The sequence below is a fragment of the Protopterus annectens genome, chromosome 5.part0, assembly GCF_019279795.1.
Source record: "Protopterus annectens isolate FY-2018-M chromosome 5.part0, PAN1.0, whole genome shotgun sequence".
NCBI lineage: Eukaryota > Metazoa > Chordata > Ceratodontiformes > Protopteridae > Protopterus > Protopterus annectens.
The window spans coordinates 1,738,567,460-1,738,581,894 of record NC_056735.1 but is presented as its reverse complement, the minus strand read 5'-3'; the positions used below and the strand labels follow the sequence as shown (position 1 = coordinate 1,738,581,894).

At 43.2% G+C, this 14,435-nt stretch overlaps 1 protein-coding gene across 1 annotated transcript in view; it reads right to left on the bottom strand.

Moving 5' to 3' along the window:
• Positions 1 to 14,435, bottom strand: part of LOC122801872 (transcription termination factor 2-like) — a gene marked incomplete in the record, with an annotated part of 438,525 nt that overhangs the window by 152,555 nt on the left and 271,535 nt on the right. The window contains 1 exon segment of the mRNA XM_044071534.1: positions 6,205 to 8,268. Within this exon segment, the coding sequence (XP_043927469.1) occupies positions 6,205 to 8,268 (2,064 nt within the window).

The window sequence follows — 14,435 nt, the reverse complement described above, 5'->3', positions numbered from 1 at the left end:
GTCCGGAGGGATACCCTGTCTTTGTGAAAAACTAAGTAAGGGGGACGACTGCACAGAGCATGGAGTTCAGATACTCTTTTCGCTGAAGTTATAGCTACCAGAAAAAGTGTCTTCCAAGAAAGCAACTTCAGAGAACATGAAGCCGCCGGTTCAAAGGGGGGAAGAATTAAAGATGCCAGAACCAAGTTCAAATCCCATTGAGGCGGAGGGTCTTTGATTGGAGGTTTGAGAATAAATACACCCCTTAAGAAGGCTTTACAGAGTTTGTGAGCCATGATGCTGGATTCTGAGACACCAACATGAAAATTTGATATGGCAGCCAATTGAACTCTAATGGTTGATGCAGAAGATCCTAAATAAAAGAGTACTGCTAGAAAGTCTAAAATAGACTGGATAGGTGCAGTAAAGTGATCTATGTTTTTCGATGATGACAAAGGGAAAAACGTTTCCACTTGCTAGTATAAATCTTCTGGGTAGAGGATTTATGAGAGGCTATCAAAATATCTTGGACCGACCGAGATATTGAGGGAAGCCTGGCTAAGGTTGGAATCGGAGAAACCACGCTGTGAGGTTCAGAGAAGACAGAGATTGGTGCAGCTGACCCGATTGATGGGTAATCAGATCTGGTACTGGGTCCAGATGCCAAGGCTGCTCCAAAAGGTAACGATGAAGAAAGGGAAACCATATCTGTCGAGACCAGTAAGGGGCAATGAGGATCATTGTCACTCTCAAGGCGATGGCTTTCTGAATTAGTTGAGGTATCAGTGGAAAGGGGGGAAAGGCATACAGAAGTCCCCGGGGCCAATCGTGGACTAGAGCGTCTCTGGTGGGATGGCCTGGTAACGGGAAGAGAGTGAAGAAGTCGTGACACTTGCTGTTTTGGGGAGTAGCAAAAAGATCGCAGCAAGGGTGGCCCCATCTTAGGAATACTTCTTCTAGAACTGATTTCTTTAGAGACCACTCGTGTGGCATGAGAATTGCTCTGCTCAATTTGTCTGCAATAATGTTAGATTTCCCGGGAATATGCGTTGCTATCAGAAAACGCTGAGAAGAGATCGCCCATTGCCAAAGTCTGAGTGCTTCTCGACATAAAGGGTATGATCTGGTTCCGCCTTGTTTGTTGATGTACCACACTACGGACATGTTGTCCGTTTGAATTGCAATAGTCCCCTTGGGAAGAGAGTCGTGAAAGGCTTGCAACGCTAAAAGCACTGCTCTCATCTCTAAGACATTTATGTGCAAGTGGCACTCGAAGGGTTGCCACGTGCCCTGGACTGTCCTGCCCTGATAACGCCCCCACCCCACACCCGATCAGGGAGGCAGCTGTTGTCAACGGGGGAACTGGAGGGGTGGAGTGAAGGGTCTTCCTTGGAGAAGTTGAGGTGATGTGATCCACCAAGACAGTTGATTCTTGCATACTTGACTTATCAGTATGGTATGGGACATCGGGAGTTTTTGAAAGGACCATTGAGTAAAAAGCATCCATTGGAGGATCCTCATGTGAAAGCGAGCTAAGGGGAGAAGGGGAATAGCTGCTGCCATGAGTCCTAACACCTTCAATACCAGTCTGGCTTTGACTTTGACACATTGTAAGAGAAGGGACACTTGGTTCCGGATGTCTAACACCCTCTGCTCTGTGAGTCTGGCTGAAAGGGTCTGTGTATCTAAGGTGGCGCCTATAAAAATAATAGACTGACAAGGCGACAAGGCAGATTTTTCGAAATTTATTGAAATGCCTAGAGCTTGACAAGATTGAATGGTGAAGCCCCTGGATAGGAGAAGCTGATGTCTGGTGGTGGCAGTAAGGAGCCAATCGTCCAGATATGGAAACACCTGGAATCCTTGGCGTCTCAAGTGAGCTGTGACCACTGCCATGCATTTGGTGAACACCCGGGGGGCTGTAGTGAGACCAAAGGGCAGGGCCCTGAATTGGTAGTGATTGGCTCCCAGCCTGAAGCGGAGATATCTCCTGGAGCATCGGTTCATTTTGATGTGGTAGTACGCGTCCTGAAGATCTATTGAGCACATCCAATTGTCCTGACCCAAGAAGGGTAGAATGGACTGTAGCGTGACCATCCGGAATTTTGGGTCTGGGTCTCCAGTCCCCTGTTTTTTTTGGTACCAAAAAGAATTTGGAGTAGATTCCGGATCCTTGCTGGTCTGCCGGGACTGATTGGATGACTCTTTTTGATAGCAGCTTCGAAATTTCTAATGCTGCTTGTTCCCTTAGACCGGGTGGAATGTCTGGAAGGGATCTTTTTGGTTGGGTTGGAATATGAAGGGAATTTTGTAACCCTCGGATATGATCGACTGTACCCATTTGTCTTGAGTTAGGGAAAGCCAGGCTTTTGGGTACAGTGATAACCTTCCCCCGACTGCCTCCGAAGGCGGACAGCCGGGCAGCCCCTCAGGGGTGCTGAAAGGGTTTGTCAGAGAACATTTCTCTGCTACCCTGGTTTTGCGGACCTCCTCTGCCTCTAGGGCGGCGTCTATTATTATTCCCCCCTCTGCCTCTAGATGGGAATCTGCCTTGTGCGTCAGATGAGACTCCCTGGGATTGTTTGCGGAACCACATCTTTCCTCCCCTTTGACCTTTGGGATAGGGTCTAGAAGGGGTAGAAAAACGGACTCCTACGGCAGAGAGTCTTACCTTCCACCTCGCACCTGGTCAATGTATCCTTCACCTGTGGACCAAACAATGATGATCCATCAAAGGGAGAATTGGTGAAGGACGCCTTGAAAGGGTCCGCAAAGTTGCATAGCCGCATCCAGGCGTGCCTTCGTAAGGCAACACCTGTGCCTGCGGCTCTACTCGCCCCATCTGCTGCGTATGAGACCAGCCGCATGGAGGAGTTAACAATGGAATTTAGGGTTGCCAACTGGGAGTTCATTGTGTCTTTGAACCCCTCAGCTGTAGGATCCTTCATCAGTTCACCCATATCCTTGAGTAAATCTCTTTGGAGACGAGTGAAGTGGCATAAGTAATTCAGCGACCACATTGAAAAGGTCGCTGACGAGAACATCCGCTTGCCGTACCTGTCCATGGTCCTAGATTCCTTATTAGGAGGATGGACAGGAACCGAAGGATCAGCTAACTCCTTCTTTGTGGCCGCAGCCACCACCATGGCATCAACAGGGACACCTTTGGATAAAAACTCTTTGTCTTTGGGGGCGGTAATAAATTTGGATGGTCTCCTCGGGGTGGGTTCCACTGAGTCAGCAGCCGTCCAAGCCTTCCTTGCCACCACTTCCATAAGGGGGTCAAAGGGAGGGGACACCCAGGAGGTAGAAGGGCGAGAACCAAACACCTCAAGATACACTGACTCATCCTCCGAAGGATTAAGGGCTGGCCAGTTCCCCCTCTGTTTGAGGATTTCAAGGATGTCCGCAAAGGAGACATCCTCAGAGGGGGATCGAGGGGACCTTCGATTCCTCTAAGTCAGTGTCAGAGGTGATAGACTCAGGGGAGTCAATGTGCTTCCTCTTGCACTGCCTCTTCCTAGGGGGATCTCCTGCAGGGTCAGGAGAGACCTCGGAAGAGGAGGAAATTCCCAATGGGGAATCTTGAGGAGTTGGTTCTCTGCGGTGTGGGACAAGGGGATGAGTAGAAATCACCACAGGCACTGTAGGTGGAGGGGCTGAAGGAGCTGACTGTGGGGCAGAACCTGGTTCTAGCATGCTCTGCATGACCTCGAAGGCACCCCTGTCAGGCAAGGCCCGAGGCCCTCGCTCCGAAGAGACAAGGACCTCTCCCGGCACTGACAGAGACGGCTCCGAAGCCGATGTCGGAGCCGAACTCACCAGCGCAGAAGCTCCAAGAGGGAGAGCGGGGTCAGACAAGGGTCCGATGCCACTCGCCCCCTCGGAGCCGATGAGGGAAGCTCGGCGCCGAGATCCCTCCAAAGAGGAGATCGGGGCAGACGACGGAGCCGAAATGGAAGGTATCGGATCCGACGCGCTGACAGTCATGCCTCCGACAAGCCTTGGCTCCGAACTCGAAGGAGTCGGAGGAGGAATGTAATGTGGAACGGGAATAGCCACTGACTGGTGAGTCGGGCTATGCAGCATTTGGGCCAGTGCCTCGGACTTTAGAAGTCTACTCACCACCCTCTGCAAATCATGGTCTGATAACCTGGAAGACAGAGAGGAATGGGTTTTGTGACTCCGCTCCAAAAGGAGAGGGGATCCTGGCGCCGAGTGCACGGATCCGATAGAGGAGGACCTGGACCTCTTTCTGGAATGTGGCTCCGATAAGGGTATCGGAGCCGATGAAGACTAATCAGCCTCGGCTCCAGCCGGAGCCGAGGTAACAGTATGAGGCTTAAGAACATCGGCTCCCGCCGGAGCCGATGTCGGCCTGCCGACTTCTCAGCAGTCGACTCAAGAGCAGGAGCCGACTGCTTTGAAGTTTTTGAAGGCTTCCCCGACACAGACTGAGTCGGGGGGCCTTCAGGCTTTAACAAGCCCCGCAAGATCAGCTTGTTCTTGCGTTCCTGCAGGACTCGAGGGCTGAAACCATGGCAAACAGCACATGAGTCCTGCAGGTGCACAGGTCCCAGGCAATACACACAAGAAGTGTGACAGTCTGTCAGAGACATTTTCTGACAGCACGAGTCACACTTCTTGAAGCCTGAGACCTTATCTTTAGACATAGTAAGTTAAGAGAGGCTGTACACACACACAAACCAGACACTCTTTACAGAAAAAATTATTAAAAAATTACAGTTATACAGAAACACATACACACAAGCCCCTACAACACTAATCTTAAAAGGGACTAGGGTGAGGGAAGGGCCGAAGGCCTAGAACAAGTAGTAAGAGGGGAAGGGTTCGACAGATAGGGGTCGATATAACTAAATATTAGAATTAAACTATAGAAAATATTTTATAACTAAAAAAGGGGGTTATTAGTAATACCTAATGGTAAATATTAAACTAACCTGCCTGAGCCGGTAGAAAACGCACCTCGTCAGCTATAGCGGCAAACGAGATCTGAGTAGTTACCACCTAGCATTGTGGGATATAGGGGAGCCTCAAGCCGGTGGAATTAGCTCTCGAGCTTTAGTATTGGCCGAGTCGGAGCCGAGGATTGGCTCCGAACCCATCCAGCAAGAATGAAGGCGAGATTGACAACTTAACATCTATAATTCAGACATCCTTCTCACTGATGCAATGGTCACTAACAAAGCTGTCTTACAAGGGAGACATTTCAGTGAGCGAAATTAAATGACTAAGTGGATCTAGGGTCAACTTTTCTAATACATTACAATCTTGTGAAGAAGGGTAGTCCTTGGCTACGGCATTCCCAGGAAGAAGTTCAGTTTTCATCTACATACAGTCCAAAGAAGGGCAATTCCTTATCTGTGGACAGAGGAAGGACTCTTAATTTACTAGGAAATTGTTTAGTCATGTGTGGTAGATGGGGAAAGACATCTCAAAATGGCTTCCACATGAGAAGTAGGACAGCCCTGCTGCAAAAAGATCTGAAAGTTAAGGAAGTACAGTGGAAGTCCTGTTAAACTGTTGTTCTTGTAATACCTCAAACAGAATCTTCTCCATCTAATCAAGTAAAAATTTTTTGTGCTAGGTTTCCCCAGACTCCTTCAAAATTTTAAACAGGTCCCAAACCAAGAGGTGACCAAGAGACATTAGTGTCAGTTCATACAAACAATCAGTGTCAGTTCATACAAACAATCAGAGTGAGCCTCTGTAGGTTTGGGGGCACCAGAGTGCTGCATTTTTTCAAAATCATGTCTATAGTTGCCCGCATGCTGTATAAAAAGCTTCTTTCCTCAACTGCACCTAAAGGAAGTATCAGTGCTGTCTGGGTCAGTATATGACTAGCAGAGTCATCCTGGGTTTCTCCATCTTCACCTTTTGTAGCACCCTTACAGTAGGCAAGATGGGAGCTATGGGTAAAAGGAAGAGAGCACTGAACAGAAAAAAAAGTGCCCACTGCCCATGTCCTTTTGTACCGCCTTATACAGAACCTTAGAAGCTGGTAATTGCCTGCAAATGCAAACAAATCTATGTCTGAGGTCAACCTTAAGAAAGTGTCTTTCTTTAGATGCCAGATGCCAATTTTTCAATATGGCTACTTATGACAACTATTTCCAATATGCATTGAAGCATCAATAAATGAATATCTGAATTATATGCAGAACAAACATTTTTCCACTGGGGGGGGAAAAAAAATCATATTACCTTTTTCTGTTTAAGTTGTGTAGACAGCTGGCTGTGAAGAACAAAAGGATCTTGTGCATCAGATGTCTGCAAAGAAAAAGAAAATCCTGGAAATGAAGTTAGCACTCTCTGTCCAGTCAACAGTACAGATTTTCCAGTACCTTCTTTCTGTCTGATTATTTGGCTTTGTCCCGGTTTTACAAAACTCACGTCACCTTCACAAGTATTATAAGTGCATTCTTTTTTAGTAAGTGCTCCTTCTGTTGAAGCCTGTCCACTTTCAGCAGGATAATTCTTAAGGGAGTCATAACTAGTGTTGACATTAGAAAGTTCTGAATCCTCTGGTTTAATAACAGACTTGCTTTGCCCTGGTTTAACAGAAGTATCTAGCAGTCCACCATGGTAACCACAAATATTTTTCATAACGTCTGCTTCTTCTGTCAATACGACTCCACTAGAAAATGGAGAAGTTCTGGGCAGCTCATGGCTTCCAACAATGAAATTTCTTCCTGAAGTCTCAGTCTGCTTCATGGTGCTGTCCAGTTCTGGTTTGATAGAGCAACGTGCTTGGTCACCACTGCCAAGGACATTTTTTGCAACATTCATTCCATCTGTAGAAACACATCCAGATGAAACTGTAGGATCTGTGTCCAAGCCAACTTCATTGTCCTTTTTACATTTTTGCAAAGATTCATCCTGTACTACTGATTTGCTACTCTGTCCTTGCTTGGAACCAAGTTTTTGCTCAACAACAATACCATTTGTTTTGGAATCTGTCATCTCAGCACTTGATACTGCAGAACCTCTGGATGAGTCAGATACACAGACAATTTCAGATTTTTCTGTAACTTTATTCTGTCTGAAAGATTTGTGCTGCTCTGTTATGGTAGAAATAACTGATATTTCTCTATTACCACTGCTAACATCATTTTGAGTGGTGCTTATTCCCACTGTAGAATTCTGTTCATCTAAGAATGAACAGTCTACTGATGAGTTGTGCTTGGAGGTCTTGACAGATTTTTCCTTCTCGATGGTCAGCCTGATGGGCTTGCTCTGTTCTGGTTTGACTGAATTAAGCAGCTTCTTCTGTTCTAGTTTGATGGAACCAAGTTTTTCTTCACCACTACCGTCACCACGATCTTTAGTATTTTTGCTCTCTGTTAATGTCTGTCCATCTGAAACTGAAGACCCCTCAGGAGAGTTAGAGTCACTGACCATTCCAGATTTTTCTGGAGCTTCATTTGATTTAAAAGACGACTTCTGTGCAGATGTGACTAAAGAAGCCAAGACCTTCTGACCACCATCAACATTAGTATAATTTTCACTGACATTTCCTTTGCCTGTAGATGTTTCATTGCTTGAAGATGAATTTTTAAATTTGTCGACAGGGAATTTCAAGTCTTTGCCAACACGATTTTCATCAAGTTTTTGAGCTGCTTTTTTGAAATTTTCCAGTGTATTATGCTTCTCGCTCATGCCAGCATGACATTTAATGTCATGAGTTTTTTTGTGTCTTGGTTCCTCTGATACTTTACCCTTACAAAAGGTATCAGAATTTTCTTTGCTGCCCTCTGTCACATGCTGCATCTTTGCTTTATCTTTCTTGACTGAACTGTTTCTGTCAGATTTCATGTGTTTATTTTTTTCTTGATCCTGCGAGTCTCGTTTAATATTTATTTCTTCTCGAGTAACTAGTGGTTCAGATTTCAAACTTTTGGGATTCTGTAATTTTAATTTGTCAAAATTCTTATTAGAGTCCATATTCAATAAGTCTTCATTTTTAACCTCACAGGACTTCTCATTCTCACCTACATTCTTTCGTGTTTTTTCAGAACATGACTTTATTTTGATTCCTGCTGGAAGGGGCTTTTCCCTCCATGATGTTGTTTCGATCACTTGCTTTTCTGTTGGTTGCTCTTTCTCTCTCTCTTTCAGAGCCATTTCTTGACCAATAGCTTTCCAGACAGGCATATTCTGCTGTTTGTTTACAGTCTGGAATGGATTTCTTTCATTTTCAGGTTTCTGGGACTTCTGTATTACCTTACAGGAATTTTGTTCAGCTGGTGACTTTTTAGATTTCTGATCCTAAAATTGGTAAAAGCAAATATAAGAAAAACCTTTACATTACAGACATTCAACAGATTAATCATATTGACATTTTCAGTTGTACACAGTGGAGTTTCCACAACAGTTTAAAAAATGTGGCAGAATAAAGTGTCAAACAGTTTTTAAAGCTCTTTGTTTCAGCCTGCTGTCTTTATGGCAGCAACAAGTGATTTACTAGTTTTCAAAAGCTGGTAAACACATTGTGCTCCTACACTCTTCTGTAACTGGTGATATATGGAGTAGATCAATCTCCATGTACTACAAAGTATTATGATCATGTCTTACTGATCATAGCCCTTTTGTTCTTGATATGAATGCCAAGATTCAACTATCAAGCTTCACTCCCAGGTGAATTTATTGGCATCAATGTCTTGAAAAATAAGTTGGTTATTATCAGAGTCCCGATCATAATGCTCTATGCACAAGAATTCTTTATTTCTCTTCTTAAAAAAATATAAAAGCAATGCATGTCAAGTATACAACTGAGAACCGTAGTGTAAATTTTACATGACATCTTACCAATACACAAACATTAACATATTTCCACCATGTATGCACATCTGCTAGTAGAGGTGCCAGACATGTTATCTAGCAACAACATAATCTGAACTTACCATAAATTTGTCAAAGACCTGTATGAAATGAGTCATCATCTACTGCTAGCTAACTGGGACTGGTCCACAGGCCCTTTTCAGGCAAGACCTGGGTCACAAGGTCAAAGATAAATACAATATATATGGACAGTAGTGTAGGTAATCAGAATGTTTCCGGAAGATTGGAGAAATCTAAACCCATTATCCTCAAGCTGTGTGGTAAGCATCTTATCATTAAATCACTGTGCTGCCCTAAGACATGCTTCTTTACAGTATCAGTTGATTTATAAATAAACAACACACTTATAGGTCCATGAGGGATATTCCTTAGCCATCAATCACAATTTAGTTTTTTTTTTGTTATTAGTGTGAGAGAGTGAAAGAAAAAAACTGAGATCAGGATTATCTGTTTAAACTCTAGCACAGGCAAGAGCTTCTTTGCCTTTTCTATTTACTACAACCAGCCTCTCGCCTACAAAGTGAGAACACAGAGATCTTGCAGACACAGATTTAAACTACAAACAATAGTGCTGAGTCCCATTTAACTTTATTCATGTTGGCATTATTTTGGATAGTGAAGAGGGGTGAGAGCGACTACAATAAAACAGAGGTGCAAGAAACACAATCCTCTGCATAACAGATGTGATGCACCAGCATGGAGGTGGAACAGGCTGCAGGAAAAAATGGTTAACCATTCCTCAAGTTCATAACCAGTGACTAAAAACAGATTCATCACTCAAGTACAACAGTACAATAAAGCAGCAGGACTTAAATGAGCTATGTAATGTGGGAGTGAGAAAGGTTGGGTAGATTATAAGTGATGTATAATGTTTGCAACTGTGTGTGTGTCAGTATGATTTGTGATGTAAAATGCCTGCAACTAGGATTGTGCCGGTGTGGTTTGTTTTCATTTATATAAATGTACTACTGCCTATGTAGTTAGTAATGGTCTAATGAAGAGGTTTCTCGTTAAAAAAAAGAAGGAAATGAATCATTTATGTAATATTGCTTAAGTTATATGATATATAAGCAATATATGTGAAGTATAATATTTGCTATATTAACATAGTTTGATTACTTTTATACGAATGTAAATTTGCCTACGTCACAAGTGATAAGGTGTTTGGGGGTGGGGGGTACAATAAAGCCACAAATATTTTGGTGCTCATTTAATATACTGTAGCCCACCAGACACACATTTTGATATATACCACATTTGTAACTTTAAGCTCAGTCAGTTCTTCATGTCAGAGGCACACAATATACATGATCAAAAACAAACTTATGGAATTAGAAGCAGCAGATTGAAAAATGAACTACCTTTTAATAAATAAAGGTAAGGCATTGTTCACAGGTCTATAGGTATATACTAGGCTAACTACCACCAGAGCCTTTATAAGCATAGCCACACAACCCAACCCAAATGCATCCCTTGGAAACATGTGCGTTTTAATTGAAGGTATCGGTTTGCTAGGAGGGGTATGTTTGCTAAAAGGTTACATGGGGGATATGTTAGTATGTTGACAGTTGCCATCCTCCATTCACTTGGTATGTAGCCTGTTTTGAGGCTCTAGCTGAAGAGTGACTCAAGTGGTGCTGACAGGTCATGTTTCAAGCCAATTACCAGGCAACCTGGGATAGTGTAGGGCTCCAGTGCAGCTGTGTTTTTAGCTTTAGTGAGCACCACTATGACCTGCTCCCTGCTGATAGCTGGGTGTTATGCTGGCAGGAGTTTCAAAAGTGGTGGCAGTGGGATAGGGGGAGGGTAAAGTTTGACCTGAATTTGTCAGCTATCAGATTCGCTAGGTCACTCTGCTCTGTGAAGAAGGTTACCATTTACTACTAGATCTACACACTGTTAAGTGTTACCTTTGAGGTTGCAGACATAGCTCTAAGAAGGCCTTATAGCTGTCTTTAGCCTAAGAAGCTATCTTGAAATTCGAATTGGCCTTGTTGGATTTAATTAGTCCTCTCAGTTTACTGTTTAATTAGTGAGCTCTTAGCATTATGAGAGTTGCTCTTTCTGACTTTGGCCATGACATTTTTCTTTTTGTCATATGCCCTTTTAAGATTAGGATTCCACCAATATGGTCTGTTTTTGAGGTCTGTTTTGGGCTTAGGTACAGCAGCCTCTATGCAGCCATTTATATGTTTGTACAGTTTTTCTGTGAATAACACTGCACAGACTGTTATAAACTGTGGGTTGGGCAGGGCACTAAATTTTGACAAACTGTCACTTAATAGGATGTACTTTGTTTTAGAACAGTTTTCAACAAGTTTCACTGGGTTTTCCAAGTAGAATTTTATTTTGAATGAGAGCGCTTTGTGATTTGACTGGTGAGGACATGACACGGGTGGGGTGGGGGGGGGGAGAGCATCACTCTTCCCATACTGGGAAAACAAGAGCTAGTAAGCTTGAACCTCTGGTCCAAGTGCACCCTAACTAATCAGGGGCATTTAAATTCAGGAAATGTGCCTGCAAGCTGGTGGCAGTGTATGGTTCCCAGTCTACAGAGGAGTAGTTAAAATCTATAATGAATAGGAGTGTTTGGCTGGACGGAAAGTGCCTTCAGTAGGTCTAAAAAAAAATAAAACAGTTGTGGGATTCCTGAGACATAGATGATGACATATAGTTTGCTAACATATGATAAGGGACTCCCAAAGTGATTTGCCTGTGGATGAACTTCAGGGTATCATTCTTGATGTATACTTGTTGATAATGTAGATAAAGACCTCTCCAACTTTAGTCCCAGTCTGCATGGCTGAAGGCCTACAAGTGTGGAAGGCACTGTAACCTTGCACACTACAGGGTTTTCATGACTGTCAGGACATGAGGGTCAAAATACCAAAAAGGGTAGCCTTATATATGAATGCCCATCGCTGCTAAGCATTTTGTAAGTAAATTTACTAATCATTTATTCTTGGATAAACAGACATTTTCTTAGGTCTTTCACCCACCCCTCCTTCCCTTTGAGCACGAGACGATTTTCCCCAAATGCTGTGCATACCCAGACCACGCGTGGAAGCCATCTGGAAGACCATCATACAGGCAAACATGGAGATAATTACCGCCCCTTCTGCATCCACAGATGGAAGCTATTAGGGCATTTCTATGTGCTTCTTTTGGCTTAGAAAATCCAAGGTAACGTTCCTTGGTCTTCCGCCTTTAACTGCCTACAAGCCTCCACTTGCAAGTAGTAGTGACAGCACCACTACCTCAGAGTACACTGTTTATACCAACGGTGCCAGTATGGCAAATTTGGATAATTCCCATCTCCCCAGGATGGGTGAATTGGCATTAGCAGCTCATTCCCATTCTAACCTACCCAGCTCCTCAAGCACCTCACTCACTGTTCAAACTTTGTTTATACTCAGGCTAGATCCCTTGAAGCCAGGCACAGATAGACATTGTTGCTGTTATTACTTGATAAAAGCACTGGCATCATCAAAGGTACACAACTCTCCACTATGTTCAGCAGCAGGAATACTCATCATCCTTGGAGGATGATGCGGTACAAAGAACGTACGTAGCGATAGTGGGACTGTCACTTTTATCCACACATACCTATCATTTGTTGAAAATGCAAGCCTCTAGACTGTGACTCGACCATGTTACAGTGGTGAAAGCACCAAGAACATTTGGGAAATGTTCCCCTTTTCATAAAGCAACTGTCCAAGGCTGTCAGGACATAATATATACAAGTACATATGTATGTGTGTGTGTTTATGTGCAGAGATTTTATATTGCACATTACATACATGCATTGGTAGATATATAGGTATACATACATATACCCATACACACATGCATGGGTAGATATATAGGTATACATATACCCACACCCCAAGTCTGCAATGCAGTCATTTTGCTGCTAATTTAGAATTTAGCATGTGTAGATGCAGGTAACCCCACCACCACGACCCACACATACACCAAGGCTGCTGCTTCATTATGTTTGTTTGGCACACCACTGGACTAGCAGAACGGAGCATTTTGATGAAGGATGTCAAACAATCCCACTCACTACTATGAGTCTGGAACCCTCCCCAATGATTTAAGTGACCACTCACTTACCTACATCATCAGACTTAAAGCAAACACCCCTACTCCAATCTCTATCAAACAAATTAGATCCAAAAAGAAATTTAACCCTGACCTGTTCAAATGGAACTAAGAGCATGCAATTGGGTTCCCTTAAAACAACTTCATTTAAATGAAGCTGTTAATTTCTTTAATTCTACCTTCCTAGCCATTCTTAATCACCATGCTCCATCCAGATCTATTAGAATTAAGGCCAAGTCTGCCCCATGGCTTTCTTATGAAACCAAACACAAAATTCATCTCAGAAATAAACATTGGACCAAATGGAGAAAGACTAAAAACCCTGCTGACCAACAAACCTTTAGACAGCTAAGAAATGACACAAAGAAGGCCATACTCTCTGATAAACAAAACTACTACTTACAATATCAACAACCTAACCACAATAACCCACAGAAATTCTGGGATAGCATTAAGCAGTTACTGCACCCAGGTCAAGCCACTACACCTAACCCTCAAAATACAGATAGGAAAAATCCCATCCATACAGCTAATACCTTCAATACCTTCTTCTACAGATGCTATCCAAACACTAGCTAGTCAGCTATCACATAATACCTTCACATTACCTTCATACTCCTTTACCCCACCTCTTACTTTTCGTTTCAAACCTGTCCCAACCACATTTATCCAAACCCTACTGAATAAACTGAAACCATGCTCCCCTTCTGCAGACCTACTGCCTTCTGAATATCTACAGCTATCATCCAAGGCTGTTGCCTATCCTATTTCCATACTGATCAACAGAACTATTACTGAAGGTTACATCCCCACCTTATGGAAAGTCTCCCATATTATCCCATATTATCCCCCTACATAAAGGTGGACATTCCACTGAGCTATCAAACTATCGCCCCATTGCCCTACATTCATCTTTAGCTAAAATTATGGAAACAAATGTATCCATAAAACTACTCCACCACTTAATAGAAAACAATCTTTCTAACTGTCAACATGGTTTTAGACCTTCACACAGTACTACCACTGCCCTCCTTTCCTTTACTGACTACATTAACAGGAACCGAAACCTGAATAATCTTTCTTCTGCTCTATTTATCGACCTGTCTAAATCATTTGATATGGTAAACCACCAGATTCTCATTAGCATACTTAAATCTCTGTCATTAGACCCACATTCCATAAAATGGGTCCAATCCTACCTTGACAAACGACAGCAAGCAGTACTTTGGCATAACTCCTTATCCACCCAACTACCCGTTTCCTTAGGTGTCCCTCAGGGGTCCATAGTAGTACCTCTTCTTTTCTCTATATTTATTAACTACCTTCATTTAGCTATCCCACAAGCCACTTGTATACAATATGCTGATGACTCCACATTATTATGCTCAGCTACATCCTCCCATGACCTTCACTCTCTCACCCAAAAAATATTCAACATAGTTGAACAATGGTTCACTCAGCGTTGCCTTCTTTTGAACCCAAAGAAAACC